Raw genomic sequence first — 24,463 nt, 5'->3', positions numbered from 1 at the left:
ATACACATTCACGTCGGTAAAGATACACGTTTTCGTATATATTCATATCACCGTAACTCCTGAAATTCGGATTTTTCTAAATTATAGCGAGATTTTTCAACTGAATTTTTTTACATTTTGAAAGCTCCTTTCAAATGGTGGAGGGTATAAAACGTTCGGCCCAGCTTCTTTTTACTTCTTAGTAGACAAATTGTTCCGAGCCTAATATATGGCACCAAAGGTAGATCAGGATCTATACGCAAAGTTGCATTATATTGTTATATTTTTAAAATATATTATTGATATATTTTTAAAATACAAAAAAATTACTATGTTTCAAAATAAATCACACATTGATTAAAAAATAAAATCGAATATTTCGTATTTACAAGAAAAAAACATCTCAAGAAGTTGGTACAAATGTTGTTGTGACAATTTTCAGTTCCACTGATCTCCTTGGCAGATCAAGAGAGACGTCCTTTGCTTGAGTTAGTTGTAAATTTACTGGTTTCGATATTTCTTGTTGACTTAAAGAACAGGGAGTAGTTGCATTTGAGATATCCTTTAAAGGCATTTCGGTAGGTAAATTGTGTCTGTTCGCCGTGGGAACATTTTCAGGAACTTTGTTAGGTTTGAGTATCTCTTCATATATTGACTAGTTGTGATTTCTTTTTCGTCGCCTTTCTTGACATTATTGGGGGATATTGCATCATTTGAGATGTCCTTTGTAGGCGCTTGAGTAGATAAATTGTATTTGTTGTTAGGATTGAGTATCTCTCTATCAATTTGACTAGTTGGGATTTCCTTTTCGTCCTCTTTCTTGGCATTATTATTGGATGTGGTATCAGTCTCTTTGAGAAGATTTGTGGTGGTATTAACTGTTGATTTAGCTTTAATATCTTCCTTTCCCGTTGAGCATTTGTTTTCTTCCTTGGGGTAGATTGAAACCGGATTTGTATTTTGAATTGAAATTTTAGCGGATTTCTTTTTGTTTTCGGTGTTTTGCTTCTGTTGAACATTTTGCATGTCCACAATGGCATTTACCACATCCACTTGGCTACAAAGGGGGAGACATAAAAATAAAAAAATATTGAAAATAAACAATTTAGAAAAAATATTTTTAGAATAGTTTGTAGAAATTATCATCAATGTGCGCTTTCACAAATTTTATTTAATTTCAATATTTCAAATTAAATCTAAAGTATTTTTAGAGCTTAGATTTGCCAGTTTATACTTGCGAAGGGTGCCTAGAGTTTATACAAAGTTTACCATTCTCTGTATTGTTTAAAGATATTTTTAGTCTATTGTAGCCTATAAAATTACAATTTTTTTCACCCCATTTTAATTGTCCGAGCATCAAATTATCTTCGAGACAGGAGCTGAAATTGCCAAGGCAATATTTCAATTTTGAAACATTTCCGGTAAAAAGTGTGACACAAATCATCAAAATACCAAATATCTGAATGTACAGTTCTACGGGGACTATATCAAAATCTAGACCTATAATGACAGTTCTATGCAAGGATGTTTCTTACACAATGGAAACACATGCTACCAATTTACAGCAAATTCGGGTTGACATTGTGACTAAAACAGCCAAAAAAATTAAATCTATTGGTGAAACAGTAACCTGAGGAAAAAAAAGTAACAAACATTATTTTTCACTTCCCAGTCTTCGCAAACGTTAGAACGCCGCTCTTGAAACCATACCAAATCTTCAGGGGCCAAATCACCGCATTCGTCATCGAGTTCTGTTTCGTATAGAGAAACATTTCGATCGCTGTAAATTTTTGGATAACCGCTTTCGATCGCAAATTATTTTGTCTACTACTTTTTTTACATTGCTGTAAACATATGGTAATAAGAAATTGGAAGCTAAAGAGAATTTCAAAATAAGTTTTTGCAACCAAAATATGTTATTGCTGAGAAATTTATATTGTTTCTGTGTGTTTAAATGCATGTGTACAAATATATTATGAATGCAAGTGTTTTTTTGTTTTCCTCGTCTTCGGACTCAGAGCATGAGTACAATGGCATTAATAAGGAAAAATATTCGTGACAAATCTAGTCCTATAACATTGCCTGAAGTGGCGTAAGTGATTTTATTTAAAATCGAATAAAACCGCCAACTTCTTGTTTCTTTTTGTTTGCATTTTTTCCGCACAAAAATCACTACATACTTTGTTTTCGATGGCATACTACCTATCGTGTACAACTTCGAGTAAAAACAATTCGATAACGACCGCGGTGATCCGGGTAAACTACTTTACGATGCTGAAGTACTTGATTTCGACTGCGGTGATTTGGCCCCAGATCAGAATATATGGAAAAAAAGTTCACTATTTAATACGAAATACGGAACTGAATTTTATACATTCTTAATGTAGCGGTAAATGACCCTTCTTTTAGCTTGTAAGTAGTAGAAATAGAGAAGATATTAAAAATAGAGCAGTAGAAAGAAAGCACTTGAAAATTAGAATTGGCATTAAAAAATTGTAGGGAGCAATATTTGTTAGAAGCGCAAGTTCTGTCCTTTACTAAACACAAACACATTCAACCAAACATAACACCATTTTGAATGTTTTATCTATGTGCAGTATTTTGGATGTAAATAAAGAGTATTTCTGCTACGAAAAAAAAAACTATGTTTCTTTAATAGGTTGGGTTACAACCAACCCAACGCTCTTTGTACAAAAAACTACTTCGTTTCATACTATAGTAACACGCTTACATCAATACATTTGATAGAAAATATGCTATCAATATTTAAACTTATTTCATCAGAAAAACTTTAGCAACATGCGCATACCTACCTATACCTACTTTTGTGTTTTCGAATTGAAATAAAACATTTGAAGTACTTTTTGCTTTTGTATTTTTTAGTTTAGCATATTTGAGTTAGAATTCAAAAAGCTTAAAAAGGTTTTTAACGATTTTTTTGGTTGTTATACTTATTCATATTTAATTATTAACAGGCATTTTCTTGTTTTGTTAACTATAGAAAAAAGTAAATATATTAAAAAATAAATTCATATTACAATTGTTTTCGTGTTTTTTGTTTTGTTTGGAAATTTAATTTCTTTTAATTACAACTGAATTATTTTAATTACATACAAATATATTTATTCGAGGTAGTAGTGCTTTTTGGAAACACCGTGTGTGTTGTTTTTTAATTTTTTAACAAAATAAGAAGGGAATTAGGATTTTGGAAGAAAGAAAACTTATAAAATTGAAACATTTATACATTTTTTTTCTGGTAAATAAAAATTATCACTTTGTTTAGGGGAAGGGTAATGGAAGGGGTATGTTCAGTAATAAAAATTAATGTCAATTAAAGAATTACAGAAATACAAAAAAAAAAAAAAAACAAACAACAAACTAAACAAATTTTACACAGGCCAAAAATAATGTTAAACGGTACAGTGGGTAAAATACAGTAAACACTATTGGTATCACATATTTATTTATCGGTATTATATTTCCAGCCGATTTAGTTAGAACATAATATATCCCATGACCCCTTGTCAGCCCTTTTAGAAAGTTGGTTTATATTTTAATTCATGTTGATATATATGTTCTAAACAATTTCGAATGTTAGATGTTTAAAGAACATTCTTCAGGTCTTATATGAAAAGACCTTTAAGTCTTGCATGGAAACAACTTTAATTGTTCTGCGAAAAAATGTTTTTCTCCTATGTGATCGGTTACACTTCCTTTGATTACAATTAATCCTTCCCAAAGACAGGCATTCTGGTTTTAAAAATAACTTTGTCAAAAAAAAAAACAGTAAAAAGGTCAAAAGTCGGGCATAACAAAAATATTTATATTGGGAATTTATGGAAGTAGATCATAGCAATTGTGAATCTTTTTTGAACGTATATTATAGCTTTAGACCAGTTATACTTTGGAATCGGAGGATACTAATATATGGGATGTATACCCAACTCTTAATCGATTTCCACCAAATATTACGAAGACATTTGTACCTCTCGAACCAAATAATATTGTTAAAGAGTGTTTCATATGATTATATTAAAAAATATTTATCGAAGATCTAAATATATGGGAACCGAGTTTCAACAAATGTCTTATTTGCAGTTGAATGTGCAAAAATCCATCTTTTTTGGGCTGGGGTCCCATGGTGCCCAATAACCGTCAAATCGGATGAAGATATATATGGAAGCTGTATCCAAATCTCAAACGATATCGATCAAATTTGACAAATATCATTGTTGTGGAGTGCATAATACGAATATAAGGTCTTAGCTATAAATATATCTTAACTAGTTTTCATCAAATTTGAAGTGCTTGCTTCTGAATTGGATTCATCCAAATTCATTTCATTTGGAAGAATATATATATGGGAGTTATATCTAAATCTGAACCGATATTCACCAAAATTACCAGACATACTTCTGGACTGAATATGGCCGTCTATGCTAAAATTGATTTCGTTCGGATTGATATTACGCATCTGGTGCACAATACTTATGAAATCGGACGACACTATGTATGGGAGCTATATTAAAATCTGATCCGATTATCACCAATTTCAATGATTAACAAATGATTTTTGAATGATTTTTGGAAAATTTCATCTCAATCAAAAAATAAATGCGACCTGTACTTTGTTTACAAAAATAAATAAACAGACGGACGGACATGCATAAATCGACAAAGAATGTGATTCTATGAAGATCATCATTGGGACTTATTGGTCTATTTCGTTTCCTTTAGCATGTTACAAACGAATTCACAAAGACATAATACTCTGTACCACAATGTGGCGTAGGGTATATATACAATACTGTCATTTTACCCATTGTATCGACATTTAAACATCGGACGGTGTTTTAGTAACCTAATAACACTACATCGTATTGTAGTGAAATATAAAATAAAAATTTAATATTGTATACAACATTTTTGTTAATAAGTGATCGTCATGTTTTTTGGAATACATTCATACTTTAATAAGTACTGTTTTGGTTTTAACCAGTATTAAATAAATAAATATTTTGTATTTAAATTCATTCGTTGTCAAATTCAAAGAGTATTAGTGTAGATGTTTAGTAATTGTAGTAGTAGAAGAAGTCGTAGTGGTGGTAGTAATTTTAGAAAAACGTTAATAAAACATTTATTTAAATCCACAATTTGTTTTCAAAATAAGACAATTTTTTAAATAAAAGTTTTTGGTTTGTTTCTGTTTTTGTTTTAGTTGTTTTAGTAGTAATAACAAAAGGAATGACGACGTACACTGAAAGAAACAAAACTTACTGAGAAAGAAACTCAAGAAGAGAAAACACATAAAGATCGGAAATAAAGCCAAAAGAAATGGAAAATGAAAATAAGTCATGTTTTGAGTAGAGTCTAGTATTAGTGCGTTCTAAGCGTTAAACGAAGAAAATGGAAGGCTGGGAATGTGTGTTAATACTTTTTGTTGTTGTTTTTGTTTTCTGGTTTGAGTTATTTGAGGTTAGTATAAGTTAATACACATATGTTTTGTCTGTTTTGCTTGCAACTACAAATTTTTGTATAATTTCTTTTTGCTTTTGATTCGATTTGGAAAAAGAAGTTTACTTAGTTTTAGCATTGTTGTTCTATATACGTATGTGTATGTATGTGTTTTGTCTACGGTTTATTCTGCTAGTCTAATTAAAAAATGGTTTATGTTTTGTTTTAAGATGCCAACCATCTTCCCAATGGAAGCAAACTCACGTTGTACGAGTATCTTCATCAGAGCTACGTCTGTAAAAGAGCGAATAATTTTAAAAAAAATATAACGATAAAATGATTGCATATTTTTTTATAAAGATAGGTTAGAATACAATCTGACCTGCATAATTTAACCTAAAATATATTATGTATTGTCTTGTTGTTAGTTAGAATATGAATTCAATCTATTTCATATAATAACAGTTAGTTTAAAGAAATATATTAAGAACATTGTTGAGGCGAGTTCAATAGCATAGATTTTTTAAATGTAAAAAATTACGTATTTTCTGACGTTGCTTATGATGTTTTCAAAAATGTGAGTTGAAATTCTGCTTTTGCAGGTTCACAGCATGAGCAGTGCTAGTCTATAGATTTATGTATTTAACAATGATATAATCCAAATTCAAGACAATAAATAATATTCTGACAGCATTATTTTAAAAAGTAAACCCACCTGACATCTCCGTTTGAACGCATGGCTACAGCTGCAACTTCAAATAAACCAATAAAGAAGCATAACAATAATGGTCCAAATATGGCACCCTGCCAACCAATCCAGTACATGCCACCAGCAATTGCCAAGCCGGTTAAATATGGATGACCACCCCTGGAATTATAAAAATGGAAAATATATAAAAATCCCCTCTTGAAATTTTAGTTCTGAAAACTTACCCCTTCATTTCAGCATAAATGGCTGCCTCGAAATAAGGCGGCACAAAGAATTGTAGTAAAAATAATGCAATGCCAGCATAAAGGCGATCCTGGGCCAACCATAACTCCAAAAGAGCCGGCAGCGAACACCAATAAGAACCCAAAAAGGGGGCAGCAGATAAAATAGCTGCCAATGCGGAGGGTAAAAACACAATGCGCGCTCCAAATACGGTATGTACCAGCCATGTAAAGAGGCCCGTAAACAGCGAACACTTGAACATTGATATTAATACACCGGATATTGAATTTTCCAAGGCATCAGCAATTTTAGAGCCTGACGAAGAGAAGCCAATGTATTTGGTAACTTGGAGGGGAGCATATTTCGTTTGACTACTCGATAACAAATAAAACAGAGCCGTAAAGAAAACAATCTAAAAATATTTAAATATTACATAATTTCTTAATATACACAATTTTCGAGGTGTATCCTTACCATATCCAAAATAAATTCAACACAGGCCTGTCCTCCCGACAATACCAGCGATATAATTTCTCCCGTAAACGCCATAATCATTGACAGATTCGTACGTATAATATGCCACAGCGATTCAGCCACTTCCATTATGGTTTGTGTATTGCTTTTGGCCCAGCCAATGATGCCCTGTTTCGCCACTAAAACTAGCTCTTTAAAATGTCCTTTATTAAAAACACATTGCTTTTTGTTAGACATGATGACATGCAGGGTTAAGCAGAGACGTATTTTTGTTGTTTTACAATTTTTTTATCACGGGACTTTGTTTGAAACCAACCGAAAATAACCAAAAACAAAACAAATCGCGCCCACAAGATATATCGATACATATAAATTAACTATACAAATATACATATAGGTGTTCCCAGAAGCTGTGGAAGAGTAGCAATACAAACCCCCTGTTTAAGATATGCCAACTTCATAAATGTAGAAATATTTTTATTCCATAAGATAATTTTCCCCCAATGGAAAATAAAATAGTTTTGGAACTTACTATTTTTATTTGCCTAAAACATAGGACTATCTGATGTATCCAATTATATGCCATAAAACATGAGACAAGTTGATGTATCTATTTTCCAAAAAATTTTATTTGGAGGAGATGTCAAAAAATCTACCAAATTCTGTAACCAAGCCCTTTGACACAATTAGTGTAGGAGAAACACAAGCAGATCTTTAGTAATTGCTGTTTTGCCAGCAATAATCGTTAAATTTTTGTGGAATTATATGTATGTGTGAAAGACAGTCATACGTGGAATTTCAGAATTAGAAGTGAAATCCTCATGAAATGAAATAACAAAACTTTATAAAATGGAGTGATAGCTCTGGGTCTATTCAACTTGTGATTGTATTTTCAGCCTAAAAATCTACGCCCGGGCTATTTATCAAATGAACTGCGAATATGAGAACACAACTAAATGTGCAGATCAATTGAAATATAGTTTCGACCTAGGACTGACATTCGAAAGCATGTTCAAAATACCGGTGCATGTCACTGCAATACATTGAAAAGTAGGAACCCGAAAAGATACTTGTTGACCTCTGGGGTTAGCTATTTGAGGTGAGTCTGGTCAACTAGTGCTACGTTTTAAAAATGCAAAAGAGGTAGCACACCTCATGAAAATATCTGCATGGTCAAGGAAGGTTCAAAACGAAAATTCTAGGATCAAAAATTCTAATATTTTTATCAACACAAGATCTGGAGCAAAGATGGTATATGACGGACCACTTCTTTAGGTACCTCCCCCCACAAAGGGTAAAAATTATGAGTACTTATAACCCTTATAACATGCGCAACAACTCAGTCTTTAAATTAAGTTGTTTCACTAAATCCAAATCGAATGTGGATACGGTATTTTTGCCTCCCCCACAAGGGGGCAAAATTTTTAATGGTTACAAGTCTCATAAATAATTGTTGCATGTGTATTCTATTTCCCCACAACACAATATTGTCACATAAATTAGATCTAGTGTGAATATAGAACTCATCCGTCCATCCTCCCCCACAAAGGGTCAACATTTTGAATAGTTATAACTCTCTCAACAACTCAGCGAGTTTCTTCAAAATTGGTGAAAAAATTTCAAACATAAAATTAACGTAAATATGGAATATGTCAAAATGTTTATTAACTATAAATCGCACAATATTGGAGGTAAGTAATTTTTGCACATTTCTATATTTGTATTGGTATTAAATAAAGTGATCGAATACATCGATCCACTCTTTCTCGTTCCACCCCCACTCAATTTCAACATTTTCCTGTTCCTTTAATCAATACAATTGTAAGCTGAAAATGATTTCTTTGTGCTGAACAAACATTATCTTGCTAGATGTTTTTCATTACATTAATATTTACATAGCGATGTAATGCCTGATCGATTTTCAATGAAACAACAATGAAGGGATTAACGAAATATGTATCACAAGTAGCTTGGAGGTAACAAGGATTTAGAACCTATTTTAAAGATATAACTTTAGGAAATATAATTAAAGAGTAAGAAAGCAAAGTCATTTCAAATAAGCATTTCCATCTTTGCATTTTCTGTAATTTAGCTTGTCAAATTTCACTGCATGGAAACGGATGGTCCTTCTTAATAATCAAAAAAATAAATAAATAAATAACGATTATAACAGAGTATCATTTTTTAATATGTTTCCGATATTTCATTGAATTTTTTTTATATCTGAGGACACAGCTATTCCTGTCTATAGTTCTGCAATTCTTTTTCAAATTTATTGATCACACAGCTATTCCTTAAACAACGTCTATAGTTTTGCAATTCTTTTTCAAATTTATGGATCAATGTTCCGTAAATCTCAATGTTGTGAAATTGTTCTTATTTAACAATTTAAACTAAAATAATCCAATAATAAACGAATGTTGCTCTGTTTATGATAAATGATTGATGGAATTAATGGCCAATAATGAAAACTTTGTTTTAGTCTCGAAAGATGACTGAAATGGTGTATGGATAGTTAATACAATTCGCAATGTGTATTTTGGTATTTAACAAAACAATATTGGGTTAAATGAATTATTTAAATGAACAAACCAAACACAAATAATAAAATAAGAAGACAAACTCAAAACAAAATCAAAGCCCCAATGGGATAATTAATTGTAATAAACGAAAAACAAGTTCAACTTACCAGGATTATCGACAATTTCACCAAATGTAGTTTTCAAGGCATCCGTGGGAACACGTGGCCCATAGGAATCTGATTTATTGAAATCTATCCAGTACTGTATGAGACGATCCCAAACATCTAATATTTGCTCCTTTAATTTGGTTGCATGTACCGGGTCAGCATCAGTTAACCAATCATCAATATAGGTTTCAATTTTACGCCGTCCATAATGATGGGCATTATCCAAAGCATCATCCAATGATGATTGAATATTTGCTGGTAAAATATCAATCAATTCTGGGCGATCAGTAATTGTTTTGTTAATTAAATCTTTGCCCAAATAGGCCACCTCAATAGTTTCAGAATAAATGTTGACACAAAAGAATACACCCAAGAACACAATAATAAGGATCATAAGAATTATCATTAGAATAGAAGTGACCAAGTCCACTGAAGATTTGAGAGAGTTGCGAATGATGCCATTGATTTTGTAGTTCAATTCCAAGACACCAGGAAGACACAAAGGCAAAACAGCCGAATGATGTACTATGGCCCAAGACTAAAATGGAAGAAGGGATTTATTTCAAAAGCCTTCAACAGCATAATATATATATCTGTGTAATTACCTTCAATTTGTTGTAGATATCATTTAACTTTTCCGTCACAAAATCCGTAAATCCCGTGTATATGCCCAGTTGGTAAAGTAAATGCATAAACATGGGTATTAAAGCCAATATAAACATCCAAACATTGCGATATAAAAATGTTGCCATGCAAGCATAAAAGAGAAATTTAAAATATGTGCCACTCATTTGGGGTTCATCGTCATCATTATGTTCCTTGTGGTCACCATGATCTTCGTATGCCTCTAAAGTTTCCATTGAATCCATGGTTTCACTAAACGAGACATCTTCAATATCTGAGTGTAGACTTTGTTTTTTATTTTGCAAACGTAGGGAATTTATGGATTTTTCAAAATCCGATCGATCAAGCAATTTTTTTACTTTCTCAACCATAGAACTGGATTCTTCAGTATTTTGCAAATGATAGACAATAGAGGCTCCAACATATAACATAATCAATATGAAGGCAGGAACTTGTAAGGCTCCCAAAAAGCTACAACCATATGAGACAATGGCAATCCACAAAGATTGACCCGCAATTACAAAACGATTGCTATTCGCTTCTTTCCAAAAGAAATAGACCGAGGTAAGGTAGACAGCAATTATGGCCACCAACTGCAAACATAGGAGTTATGTTAATAGTCTGTTTCGCTTGAAAATACTTTTAAAACTTACCAAATAAATATTCAAATAGCCTATGAGCTGGACAAACAACGAGTGCGAGAATACAATCAAACGCCAAATGGCACACAAAAACCCTTTGGGAGCATATAAAACCAATAGTTTTATACAGGTTGCAATACCTACACCTGCTGTTATAACTTGCCAATGAACTTTCAGCCAATTCACCAAAAAACTACCGCAACTTTCGGTAGCCTCCAAAGGGGCCAGACACAGCGAAACAAAGACATTGGAATCACGTTCTTCGAGTTTTTCAAACCAACCGTTCAGTAATTGTGCCAGTTTCCGTTTAAATGGAAACAATACAGCACCCATTAAGAAGGCCCACAGAAGGGGCCGTACAAACGGTCCAAGTATAAAACATACCGCCACAAATGCAGCAACACCCGCTGCGATGAGGAAATTATACATGGCTGCTTTAAAACTTTCATGATTCTGCGATCGTATACGCATTAATTTATTCAGAACACTATCGAAGGAACGATCCCTTCGTATTGAATCGGATCGATGCATTATGTAGTAATTGGAAATATTTCGATTTGGTTTGCCTTTGAATCAAATTTTTGTAGTTGAACTGAAAGAGAAAAATTAAGTTATTTTTAATAGAGTTATAATAGAATCCAGAATTCTGGGCCAATCTGCAAAAATACTGCAAGAATGTGTGAATACCTACAGAGTTATTTGGGAGACCTATTTTTTAAAGAACAACCAGGGCTACAATTGGTCCCCACAGCAATAATCGTGCTTTTCTTGTAAGAATATTTTCAAGGATTTCCATTCAAGATGGGTATTCACGTATTTTTTAAGTGCTATAAGAGTTACAACCTTAGATTAAAAAATCCTCGATGTCCCTTGAACATATTGTCGGAGATTTTTTTTGGATTTTTTCAAAGAGTTATAATCGTAAGTTTCTTTTTGTTAGTTAGGAGCTTTAATCGTAAATTTTTTAAAGAATATTTTCAAGAACCCTCGGTGCTGCCATTGTGGATTTGTAAGGAATTTAGACCCCAGGTCCCTTTGGAGAAAAATCCGTTTCAGGACATTTGGAGTCGATCTGGGGTTGTCCGTCCGTCTGTCTGTCTGCTGATGCGCACGATAACTCTCGAAGGGAGTATCTGATTTGCTCCAAACTTGGTACATCGTAATATTATTATCAAACCTAGATCGAGTTCAAAGATGGGCAATAACGTAATAACATTTTCAAAGAAAATAATCAACCTCGTAGAAAGAGAAATGATCAATCGTTTCTGTGCAAACTTTGCAAATCTTAATATTTTTGTCAGTGCTAAGTGAGGGTAAAATATGGACAATCTCGGCCCACTCCACGAAGAACTTCCGCCACAAAGAGTCAACATTTGGAGAAATTTGGCGTTGACTGATAATAGTCATCCGCGGAAAAAAAAGGAAAGAGGGAATATGTAAGTGCAACATTTAATTGTAGCAAACGGAGAGAAATTTAATTGTTTTGCATTTAATTGCAGATAAGGATAACTAGGGACATTAAATTGTCGGGACATCAAATAGTCGTCGGATTGCATTACATTTAACTGTAAAGACGTTGGACGTCGTGAGTCCGAGGTTGTGGAAAGAGATGAGCTCGACTGGTATATCACCTTTCCTTTGTGATGCCATAGATAAGGCACTTCTGCGCACAGAGTGGGAAAATGGTATCGTTCATTTTCCATATATTTGGATGCAGAGGAAATAAAGGACACTGCGAAAAAGAGGACCAAACTTCTGTATTTGGGTGGCACACAACTCCAAGAGGTTGTATACAGCATTCCCGAAGCACTTGTAGAGTCTGACGATACAACTGAAAGTGTTGATGTGTTCAAAATTCTGGTAGAAACACTCAACGAATATTTTTCACCAGAAAGAAACACGACATTAAAAAAAAAAACACCTTTTTCGTTCGCTTAAGCCTGAAGGATGCGAATGTTTGAACAGATTTCTTGTGAGACTACGGAACCAGGCCGCAAAATGTAATTTCGGTGAGACAAAAGATGAGATACTGGGTATAAATATAAAAGACAAGATAATTGATAATTGGGCTCCGAATGATTTAAAGAAACAACTCCTAGAAAAAGAATATACACTTACAGAAACCATCGAAATGTGTCATGCCCATGAACAGATAAATAGCCAGACAGAAACAATGAAATATCCCTATGTATCTGTGATATTAGCAAAATCGAATCAAAGAATCAACAGAGTGAATGTGGCAGATGTGGTCGGCAAGGTCATGAAGGTACAAGTATTGACTGTCCTGCTAAAAATTCAAAATGCAACAAATGCGGTTTATTGGACATTTTGCTCGCAAATGCAAGTCGAATTGTTTGAAACGCAAGCAGCCTGGTTTTGGATACACAGATGCGAAAAAGCGGAAATATTCAAACATTCAATTTGTCAATCGAAATGTGTCATGCCCATGAACAGATAAATAGCCAGACAGAAACAATGAAATATCCCTATGTATCTGTGATATTAACAAGATCGAATCAAAGAATCAACAGATTGAATGTGGCAGATGTGGTCGGCAAGGTCATGAAGGTACAAGTATTGACTGTCCTGCTAAAAATTCAAAATGCAACAAATGCGGGTTTATTAGACATTTTGCTCGCAAATGCAAGTCGAATTGTTTGAAACGCAAGCAGCCTGGTTTTGGATACACAGATGCGAAAAAGCGGAAATATTCAAACATTCAATTTGTCTCAAGTGACGGTGTGAAAGAAGTTGGATCTATGGGAAATAAGTGGAAAGAACACAATTGTTTCCAAATTGCAGAGAAGTTAAACGGGCACATGGGGGAAATGATGGAGTGCTATATAGGGGGTCGAAGGATTGACATGCTGATTGACTCTGGATCACATCATAATAGTTGGCAACCTTGTTATGATTAGTGTCAAAAAATTGTGGTGCTCCGTGCTTTTGAAAAAATTATTAGTTATATGTTCTATTAAATTAATTAATCTGGTAAAAAATGTTCAATAGTGATTTTGTAACTCATAGTTATAATTAGTGTAGTGTTTTAAAATCTTCAAAAATAATTCATGGACTTCGGCTACATCCAACCGAAATTTTCCGTTTCGACTTGAGTTATGTACGTTGGGCAATATTGTCCTACGAGGTACCAAAAACGTAATTCCTGACCCTTTAAGAACGAGAGTTTTAACGTTGGCACATGAATGTCATCCAGGCGAAATGGTGATGAAGCGACGGTTACGATCAAAAGTATGGTTGTTGAGAAACGTGTGAAGAACTGTCACGAATGTTTGTTGGTGTCAAGACCGCCCGACCCAGCACCGATGACTCGACGTGTTTCACCACAAGGGCCTTGGTTATGCCTAGCAATGGATCTATTAGGACCATTACCAAACAATGATTTCATATTTGTTGTCATTTATTATTATTCAAGATACAAAGAGGTAAAATTTCTAAAGAAAATTACATCAAACGAGATAATCAATTTTCTGGATGAATTGTTCTCTCGACTGGGCTACCCAAAGTCAGTTACTACAGATAAGAGTCGTCAGTTTGTCAGTGACGAGTACAGGAGCTATTGCGCTAACAAAAACATCGAAATCGTGACGTCCCCACCCTACTGGCCACAAGCGAATGGAGAAGTAGAGAATATGAATCGTTCTATTGTAAAACGCCTGCGAATAGCTCATAGTAATGGAACGGACTATAAGAAGGAAATTCAAAAATTCCTGCTAATGTACAATGTCACCCCTCATGGAATAACTGGAAAAGCTCCAAGGGAACTGCTTTTCAATTGAGTAATTCGGGACAAAATACCATCTATATCGGATGTCGGTGAAAACATTTTGGATGCGGAAGCCAGAGACTTAGACGCGATCAATAAAGAAGGAGTACAAGTTTCGTGGTGCAAAACAAAATAATACTCAAGTTGGTGACAAAGTATTGGTGCAAAATGTATACAAAATGAACCGGGTGATAATAATTTGTTTGCAGATCGTGTTGAGACACAAATGGGTCAAGATCAGATAAATCCAAAACCGCGGGTCATTACAATATGAAATGAAAAATATTTCCTTTATAAAATTGTTCATTTGACATTTTTGATACCTCACCCACAACGGGACAATAATTTAAATAACCATAAAGCTCGTAAAACACGAAATGAACATACGATTAATTTCAAACAAGGCGTATCTCAATATTTCTATCAACATAAGTTTTATCAATCGCACACACTTTAATATTTCTACTGAAACAATACTTCATTGGAAGATGGAATATATAGGACCATCCTCCTGGCACCTCTCCAACAAAGGGACAAAAGTTGGAATTAATTTAACTATTATTAAAATGTGAAATAAGAGTCCGATTATATTCAAATTTCACAGACCCCAATATTTTTATTAACACAAGAGCTAATGTACCTCCCCCAACAAAAGATAAAATTCGGATTAACAATTATTTGCATAAAAATTGAAAAATAAATTTTCTATTTCCTTTGAACTTTGCACATCCCTACTTTTAATGACCTTAGAAGAAGCTCAAAGTTTAGACTAAAATGTCTATTCCCTTTGTTATATTATTGTTCATCATTTTAAAAGTTTTTGTGGTGGGTATCAGAATGGTTAATGGTTATGTGGCGAACAATTTTTGAAATTAACATCTAAATCGAATTAAACTTGTACTATAACAAAACACTTTAGGAGCCCCTAGAAAAGAAAGGACAAAGTTTTCAAATAACATGAACTTTAAACGCCTTACGCCTGCACTCATTTGCTCTGCCAACTCATGGAGTGCAAACGTAGTGATGTGTGTTATAAAATTATTACTAAGCAGTTTCAGAGAGGCAATAGGTCTGCTAATATTTGACTTTTGAACAACAACGTACAATGTCCACATATCTTTCACAGACAAAAGTTGTCTGCAGACATTACCAGAGCATGTCGGTGACAAACCAGTTAGCAAAACACGCTAAATAGGTAGAACCGTGTTCAAGTAAATTAAAAAAAAAAAAACCATATATTTTAACGGCCAAGGTCGTTTTATGTAGATTTGTAGTCATTTTTAAAAATGACTATAACACGCTTTTAGAATAACAGAAACAATTGAAATCATAAGTACTTACAAGTAATATTCTCGAATCATTCCTAAAACCTTATCTCGAAGAAAACCTCAGAATCATAATAACAAATGATGTTATATTTCAATCAATACGAATGCAAATTAACCACACCCCTTTGTTTTATATAGATTTCCATGATCGAAAAGGAATTTGATAATAAATACAGACATACTTACCGATCAATTACAGTTCAAATTACCACTCGTATCATCAAAGTAATATCCAGTAATTTTCATCTACCCAGTGTCTCTGGTCTGGAATCAGCTAGGAGCAATAGCAAGATAACATTGCCATGTAAAGTAATTTAATTACTATTTTCAATCTGAACTATAACAAAACACAACACGCTTAATGTTCCGTGTTATCAAACGATTCTTCTGCCACTGACTAGTTTATAATTGGATACAGAAACATTTTTGGAATGAATAATTTTTCTTTGCCATATGACGTCACTTTTTTCTTTCGTTTGAGATATTTTTATTTTTGGCCACTGTAATGTTGCAACATTCTACTTGCTTGAATTTAATTTTAGATTAGATTTTTTTTTCGAAATCACCAGTAGCAGTAAATGTAAAAATCCACAAATATTTGCAATTTTTTTAACATTAAATGTTTTATATATTTAACTCGCTCCCCACGATAAGCTTCTTAGTGGACTTTTCGAACAAAACAAATAAGAAATCAAAAAGGAACGCCCGATAAAAAAGAACAAGAAAGCAAAATCTGTTTGTTTACGAATGAATGTAATTCATAACCCGAGGGATCTCTGTTGTTTACGAATGAGACATGAGGAAATCGAACAGCTGGACACATTAATTAAATGAACCGCGGGAGTAAGTTCCTTCAACTCGAGGAAGAAATCGGCCGGCTTTAGGTCGTAATTTTGACGCCGTTAAGAATATTAAAATTGATTGAGTCGATAAAAAGGACGTGGACCATGGAACATGGTGGTGAATTACATACTAAATTTTCGCATGTAGGATATGTAGTTTGGCTTTTGGTGCAAATATTGCAAATTTAATTAAAGAACTTTTCGATCCAAAAAAAGGAATATTCTACTGTTTAGAGTTCTAAACAAGTTACTTTTTACGTTTCATACAAATTTACGTTTCAATACAAAAATTTAGAAAGTATTGCCTCTTTTGTTTTCAAGTTTCTGTCGAAGTTCCAACTTGTGGAAAAAAGGCTTACCTCGGATGAGAGAGAAAACAAACTTTCATATGAATGCACATACGCCATCCAACATTATATCTCTCACTAATAATTGTCAGTCTTCCTGAAATATTTTAAAATTTAATTAAAAGTTTCTATTATGGTAGAATTAAGAAGGTAAAGTCATGCAATCATATGTTCACAATTTGTTTAAAAATTATTAATTTGACATCTCATTGTTAAAAAGTATATTTAAAAATCCATTGTACATACACAAATCAGAGATGGGATTCTGTTCTCCATGCAGTGAAATTTTGCAAGGTCGATTACAGAAAATGCAAAGATGCTTATTTGAAATTACATTCTTAATGGTTTCTATTTTGAATTTTGAAATTGAAATGTTATAATTTATTTTTTTCATAAAAGTTCTCATTTGTTAGGGATGACACACATTTCATCGTAGTTCTGAAAGTGATTTGAATGGAACAAAGAACAAAATTCTTTTTTCGTTCAGAAAATTGTGGGTGGGGAATTAAGTAAATATTTCATAATTAATGGTAGAACAACAAATAGAGAGCGAATCGCATGCCATGTGAACTTAGAATTAGGTAATTAAGAAAATAAATCGGCATATTATTCAAATAAACAAGGAGTATGGGTAATCATTTTTGAATACAATAAACAATTTCTACATAAATCATACACATAGCAAATATACAAGGAAGCATGGTAGAAGAATACAGGTAATTGCATCAACGCCTGGGAACATTGATATGTCGAAAATTTTAAAATGTTTTTTTTTTTTTTTCAAAAATAAGTAGATTTTTGGATAACTTCATATACCCACAAATAGAAGGTTCTTATGATATGAATTTTTCAACCATTTATACAAATATCACTAATTTTTCAATCAAAATGTTTGATTCCAAAACTTTTTTGACAGTTCAATCTCCCAGCATCTGTTTCGATCCGACTACCTGTATTCTTCTACCATGCAATGAAGCAAGAAAGGAAAAATAATTATCGATAACCATTAATCGACTACATAGCAATGGTACATGAATACTTACCAACTTCGTCTTGACGACGTAACCAATTACCGACTCCAAAAAAATTGTTTGCGGGCTTGTTTTCTTTTATTCAAATAACAAATGAATATGGGTTTGTGATTTGAATACAATAAAAATTTTCTAAAGAAAAAATTTAATTTTCATTTCCTCGCTTGCAGATGACAAATTAAAGAATATTTTGAAAATTCGTCCACTGCAAAATACGGTAATTACATTTCGTACGTCCACGACAGAATATCGAAAATTAGTGAAAAATGCTTGTCTATCGGAACTGAAAAATCTTGTAAATGTGGAAATGGAAATTGAACAAGTACAAGTGAAAATTCCCGATGAAAAGCAAATGCCACCAATGCCCAGTGAAATACATAAACCCAAGGTGAATATGTTCGTCCGTAAAAGTTAGCACATTTCATTTAAAGTAAATTATATTGTTTTCCAGATTGGTGCCTTGCTCAAGGAATGTAGTCTGGTCGAAGAAGGCATCAATTTATTATGAAAATAATTACTGCGTCTTACAATACATTTGATTAAGTTTTTTATAAATTATGTTTAAACAATCACAAGTCGGGTTGAATACCTAAAATACAAACGAATAAATAATATTAAGAAAATTATAAATTATCAAGTTCGTGGTATACCTTAAATATAGGAATTATGGGTCTCTTTTGGAAGAGCTTTCCCTTGGTTCGTATAATCAGAAGGTAACGAAAATCAAACTAGATAAGAGAAATGTAAAGGGGTTTAATACGAATTTGGTATGTTAATAGGCGATACTTACATTCTCCAGAACCTCATTGATTCGAATGTCATGTATGGCGGATGAAGATATAAATGTATTACTCTTACCCCAACATTTTTCGATTTGAAGATTAATACCGAAATCATGACAGAAAATGATATTTTCTAAAAAATATATATATAAGTATAAGAGATAATACATATTGCTCTTCCTAGCATACCCGCTTTAACAAGACTTAACCAACGCCAAAGTATGGGCAGAAACCATAAAAATGAAGCAATCCCAAAATAGAGTAATCGAAATGCAGCATTCAGATGTAACCAGAGGTAGAAACCACAAATGGCAACAAAGACCAGTGATTCCTTGATTGCTGCCTTCTTTTGTTTGGGAAAATCTTTATTCACTAGTCTAACTTGCAGGGCATCGCTACCCAATTCATGTATTTCCAAACGAAGATCCGTTTCCTCGAGGCCTTTATATAAATGTGTTGTGGAGTGGAACTCGTATATCATAGAACTTCCACAGCAATTCATTTTTGATATTTTTCAAAAATCACTGTGGGATAACTGCTGCAAGTGTCGCTAGAATGGTGAAAAAAGTTTTTACATTTGTTTGCTTTTGTTCAATTCACGCACAATCTCATGCATTACGACTGTTCTATAGACCACATTTACTTAATTATTTATTTAATTTATTTACGTGTTTGGATCGGATTGGACGATTCCCATGCTCTGCGCTCCTTCATTCAGCGCATGGAGCGAGAAAACCAAAGTGAAAAACGTTCCCAAAGGAACAAATAAGAAAATCAAAAAAGAATACCCGATAAAAATTAAAGAGAAGGCAAAATCACCGAGGGACGTCTGTTGTTTACGGATGAGACGAGTGTAATGCATAACGCCGAGGGACCTTTGCTGTTTACGAATGAGACACGAGGAAAAGGCAATCAGCTGGAAGCATTCAATAAATGAGCCGCGAAACTAGTTGCTCGGTTGGCAGCGGCATATCATATATAAAACAATCGAAAAGTTGTAATAGATTAAACAGAGTAGCAGTAGTAAACACATACAGGACTGTTGTTTGTGGTGTTTCATGATTGCCAGATGCATATATATGGTAGAAGAATACAGGTAGTCGCATCGACACTGCTGCTGGGACAATGAACTGTCAAACCGATTCTGAAATTGAAATTGTTGAATGAAAAATTATTGAAATTTGTAAAAAATTATTGAAAAAAATCATATTATAACAACCCCCAGCGCTTATTTGGCTGGCTTAAGTCATCGGCTGGCTTCTTCGGAAATGAACAAAGGAGCCTGGGGTCAAAATCGAACTAAGTCAACCTAAAACTCCTTTGTTCCTCTACGAAGAAGCCAGCCGAAGACTTAAGCCAGCCAAATAAGCGCTTTATGTATTCCCAGCTTAAGGGCACCAACAGAAAAAAATGTATTTGGGAGGTAGCTTTGTTCTACCTTCTGTAATTGTGCCATGGGAGGTAGCTTTGTTCTACTCTGTAATTGTACCATGCTTGCACGTTTAAGGTGAAAATACATAAAACGCTTTTCTGACTGGCTTAAGTCATCGGCTGGCTTCTTCGGAAATGAACAAAGGAGCTTGGGGTCAAAATCGAACTAAGTCAACCTAAAACTCCTTTGTTCCTCTACGAAGAAGCCAGCCGATGACTTAAGCCAGTCAAATAAGCGCTTTATGTATTCCCAGCTTTATTCTGTCAAAACATATACACATATTGTGTATGCATGTGTGTTGTTTTAAATAAAAAATACAATAATTACTTCAAATCTGTCTGTAAAATAAATGCAATTTTTGGACGTAAATGGGTAACAAATTGTACAAACCGCTAAAACCGAATGAAATGCCAAAAATCATGTTCTATATATATCTAAAGGTTCATTTCTCTGCAAAAACTGTAGATTTTGTAGAAGCATACGTTGCAATAATCATTTTGAAAACATCCATTTGAATATTTTCTTAACAATTTTTTTATTATTGAAAAACATACACACACAAACAAAAAAGTTAACATATTAAGCCAAGCAAATAAAAAAATAAAATCTAAAAAAAATATAGTATTATAGCCCTACCTAGATTTTATTGTGTCATGGATATACTTATTTGAAATGACTTTACCTTCTAAATAATAACGGTGAAAGTACAGAAAAGGCTTTTTTGACTAGAAAATACATAAAGCGCTTATCTGGCTGGCATATCATTCTTCGTAAATGAACAAAGGAGTTTTAGGTTGACTTAGTTCGATGTTGGCCTTGGGCTCCTTTGTTCATTTCCGAAGAAGCCAGCCGATGACTTAAGCCAGCCAGATTAGCGCTTTATGTATTCCCACCTTAAGTCTTCGTAAAGGAAAAAAGGAGTTGTAGGTTGACTTAGTTCGATTTCGGCCCTAGGCTCCTTTGTTCTTTTCCGAAGAAGCCAGCCAGAAAAGCGTTTTATATATTCTCACCTTAAAGGTGCAAGCATGGTACAATTATATTTTGTGTATGTGTGTGCATTGTTTTGAATAATAAATACAATAATTTGAAATTATTTCAAATTTGGTTGCAAAATAAATGCAAATTTTGGACGTAAATGGGTAACAAATTGTACAATTTTGTTATAGAACAGTATTGATTCCATCTTGTAGAATAACTCCGAAATTTCATTCTTATTTCCGAAATTTTTCGCAAATAAGATTTTTGTTAAAAAAAAAAATAAAAATAAACCAAGTAAAATAAACCAAACCAACTGTTGCATATTTAAAGGCCTATTTGACACTATAAGACTCCAGCACAGAGTTGCATTTTTTAAGTTGATCAACCTTTCTTATTAAGCCATTCTACCTCGTATATAAAATTTGTTTTCTTTTGGTGTCCCTACTTTCTGTTTTGAATAATAAAGAAAACAATTTGAAATTATTTCAATTATTTCATTATTTGAAATTCAGATGCAACAAAAACGCATATTTTTAGTATGAATCGGCAACAAACATTAACATTTTGGTATAAAACAGCATTGTCCTTCTATTTCGGAATCAATTTTGTGGTATAAGCCCCACATTCTATTTATGTTTTGTGTTTTTACCCTAATTTAAGAATTGTATGGAAAACCATGGTAAAATTAAGAAGGTAAAGTCATTTTAAATAACCATTTCCATCTTTGCATTCTCTGTAATTTTCCTTGTTAAATTTCACTGCATAGAAAGTAGGTTCCCATATCTGATTTGTGTGGGTACAATGGATTTATAAATAAATATTTTTACAATGAGATGTTGTCAAATTAATAATTTTGAAAAATAAACAAAACCATTTGTTGATTGTTTTAATATATATCATGGTACAATAAAAAGGTAAGGTAGAGCTACCAGCTGATTACAATTTTTTTCTAAGTGTGCCCGACTTCTGCCAATTTTGTGTATGTATTTATTGTTTTGAAAAATAAAAACAGAATATTTTCAAAATCAATGATGGGAAGACACGTAGATTGCGGCTCGCGCTTTAAAAATATTAACCAGTTTAGCCATGAAATTGAAAGATTGAACAGTTTGGATCATATTTTTGAGAGAAAACTCAGGCATTTCATTCATTTTTCGAGCCATTTTCCTCATTTTAATAATGAGGAAAAATATGAAGAAAATGAAAACAACTTGTTGTATATAATTTTGTATGTAGTCTGACAGGAAGCGGGCATAGCCTCAGGGCAGTATTTCTGTAGTTTTACGAAGCTGTTCTACCTCCTTATAGTACCATGATATATATTTGATACAGAGACTCGAGTACAGAGTTGTAATTTCCTAGTTTCTTTGAAGTTGAACAACCTTTCATGGCACAATTACTGATGGTAGAACAAAGCTTTCCTTTGAATACATTTTTTTCTTTTGGTGCCCCCATTCTGTCAAAACATATACACAATTTGTATGTGTGTGGATTGTTTTAAATAGAAAATAAAAAAAATTAAAATTATTTCAAATTTGGAAAAAATGTAAATGCATATTCATATCACTTAACGGTCAAACAAAATGTATAATTTTGGGATAAAATAATATCGTCCTACAATCTTGGGTTCAATTTTGTGGAGAAACCACAAATTTCCATTCAAGTTTTGTGGGTTTTCCACAATATTATATTTTTTTAGAAAAATGTTAAATAAACAAAACCAATTGTTGGATGTTTAAAATGTTTATTTGACACAATAAGACTCTAGTACAGAGTTTCTTTTTCCTAGTTTCCTTGAAGTTCAGCAACCTTTTTATTGAGCCATGGATACAAGCATGGTAGAAGAAAGCAGGAAGCATTGACACGTCAAAATTTTTAAAATGTTTTTTTTTTTTATAAGACACCAATCGGAGGTTGTTATGACATTTTTCAAGAATTTTTAATAATTTTTGATATTTTAACCAAAACTTTCAATTTCAAAATCGGTTAGACAGTTCATTGCCCCAGCAACTGTGTTGATACCCATAGTACAATTACTTAATTTTGTGTATGTATTTATTATTTTGAAAAAATGAAAACAAAATATTTCCAAAACCAATGACTGGAAGACAGGTAGATTGCGGCGCGCGCGCGTTAAAGCTATTAACCAGTTTAGCCATGAAATTGAAATATTGAACAGATTGGATCATATTTTTGAGCGAAAATTCAGGCATTTCATTCGTATTTCGAAAATGAGGAAAAATAAGCACACATCTCTGCATGTTTTGCAATTGACTTTGTCAAATTTCAGTACATAAAGAATAGGATCCCATCTCTGATTTGTGTATGTACAATAGATTTTTAAATATACTTTCTAACAATGAGATGTCAAACTAATAATTTTGAAACAAATTGTAAACATATGATTGCATGAATTTGCCTTCTTAATTCTACCATGGGCGCAAGTGCACAAGGAGCTTAAGGTAACTGTCAAACCAACTTTGGTATTGAAAATGTTGATTGAAAAATTATATAAATTTGCAAAAATTGTTGCCGCGTATTATAATAAAATCCGAATGCATCGTAAAAGAAAACATATAAAAATCTACTTATATTTGAAAAGACATTTAAAATTTTTTGACATATCAATGTTCACAAGCGTTGATGCATCTACCTATATTCTTCTATCATGGGTGAAAGAAAAAAGGCTTTTTTGACTGCCTTAAAGGTGGAAGTAAATAAGAAGCTTGAAGTCATTAGTAGACATATTTTGTGAAGATACATTTAAAAATTTTTGGGATCGATCTACAGAGCCTTAATGTGTCGTTAATCTCTGATTCCGCCTTGGTTTTTTTTATCTGATTTATATGTGTTTCTACCTATGTGGATATATTTTCGAGGAGATAATTTTTAATTTGGAAATTTCTAAGGTGAATTTTGTTATAGCAAATTTGTTAAAAAAAATTTGTTATTGCAAAATAGTCAGTTCTAATTCCATTATTGTTGTTTTTATAAAAAACCAAATTTGCTATTCAGGGATGAAATGCTAGGAAAATATTCTATTTTTTAATATATCATAGCTGTGTGAACATATGATTGACACATTAACGCAGTCAGCTGTTTGTGTGAACATCCCTTACAAACAATCATTTACAATTTCCAATCCAA

The 24,463-nt window shown here is 32.8% G+C and overlaps 4 protein-coding genes across 9 annotated transcripts; 2 read left to right on the top strand and 2 right to left on the bottom strand.

The window, feature by feature from the left end:
* Positions 1–291: 291 nt before the first annotated feature.
* LOC101897416 (transmembrane protein 245) lies at positions 292–16,695 on the bottom strand. 5 transcript variants are annotated; one of them, XM_011295277.3, is made up of 9 exons: positions 16,091–16,695; positions 10,805–11,384; positions 10,133–10,744; positions 9,528–10,065; positions 6,839–7,041; positions 6,367–6,776; positions 6,149–6,301; positions 5,698–5,727; positions 292–1,036 (listed from the first exon to the last, which is right to left on the bottom strand). In XM_011295277.3, exons 2-9 carry the CDS (start codon positions 11,321–11,323, stop codon positions 544–546), a joined length of 2,958 nt encoding a protein of 985 aa, XP_011293579.1. In that variant the 5' UTR covers positions 11,324–11,384; positions 16,091–16,695; the 3' UTR covers positions 292–543. The 5 variants fall into 5 exon arrangements, with proteins under 5 accessions (XP_011293579.1, XP_011293580.1, XP_005186084.2 ...); XM_011295278.3 differs by having other exon boundaries at positions 6,839–7,029; positions 16,091–16,694; XM_005186027.4 differs by having other exon boundaries at positions 6,839–7,017; positions 16,091–16,693.
* On the top strand, positions 13,996–14,589 carry LOC131804313 (uncharacterized protein K02A2.6-like). The gene has a single exon (XM_059126994.1). The coding sequence runs from the start codon at positions 13,996–13,998 to the stop codon at positions 14,587–14,589; it is 594 nt and encodes a 197-aa protein (XP_058982977.1).
* A 1,375-nt stretch (positions 16,696–18,070) lies between the features above and the next one.
* On the top strand, positions 18,071–18,754 carry LOC109613133 (uncharacterized). Its single transcript, XM_020037665.2, has 3 exons — positions 18,071–18,227; positions 18,295–18,512; positions 18,576–18,754. The coding sequence occupies exons 1-3, from the start codon at positions 18,218–18,220 to the stop codon at positions 18,630–18,632; spliced, it is 285 nt and encodes a 94-aa protein (XP_019893224.1). The 5' UTR covers positions 18,071–18,217; the 3' UTR covers positions 18,633–18,754.
* On the bottom strand, positions 18,560–19,767 carry LOC101897922 (phosphatidylinositol N-acetylglucosaminyltransferase subunit H). Of its 2 annotated transcripts, none has more exons than XM_011295281.3 (5): positions 19,511–19,767; positions 19,096–19,456; positions 18,915–19,039; positions 18,775–18,852; positions 18,560–18,713 (listed from the first exon to the last, which is right to left on the bottom strand). In XM_011295281.3, the coding sequence occupies exons 2-5, from the start codon at positions 19,406–19,408 to the stop codon at positions 18,639–18,641; spliced, it is 591 nt and encodes a 196-aa protein (XP_011293583.1). In that variant the 5' UTR covers positions 19,409–19,456; positions 19,511–19,767; the 3' UTR covers positions 18,560–18,638. The 2 variants fall into 2 exon arrangements, with proteins under 2 accessions (XP_011293583.1, XP_011293584.1); XM_011295282.3 differs by having other exon boundaries at positions 19,575–19,767.
* Between the last annotated feature and the right edge of the window lie 4,696 nt (positions 19,768–24,463).

Source organism: Musca domestica, unplaced genomic scaffold, assembly GCF_030504385.1.
Source record: "Musca domestica strain aabys unplaced genomic scaffold, Musca_domestica.polishedcontigs.V.1.1 42, whole genome shotgun sequence".
NCBI classification, from domain to species: domain Eukaryota; kingdom Metazoa; phylum Arthropoda; class Insecta; order Diptera; family Muscidae; genus Musca; species Musca domestica.
The sequence above is the reverse complement of the archived record's forward strand: the minus strand, read 5'-3'. Positions and strand labels throughout refer to the sequence as shown.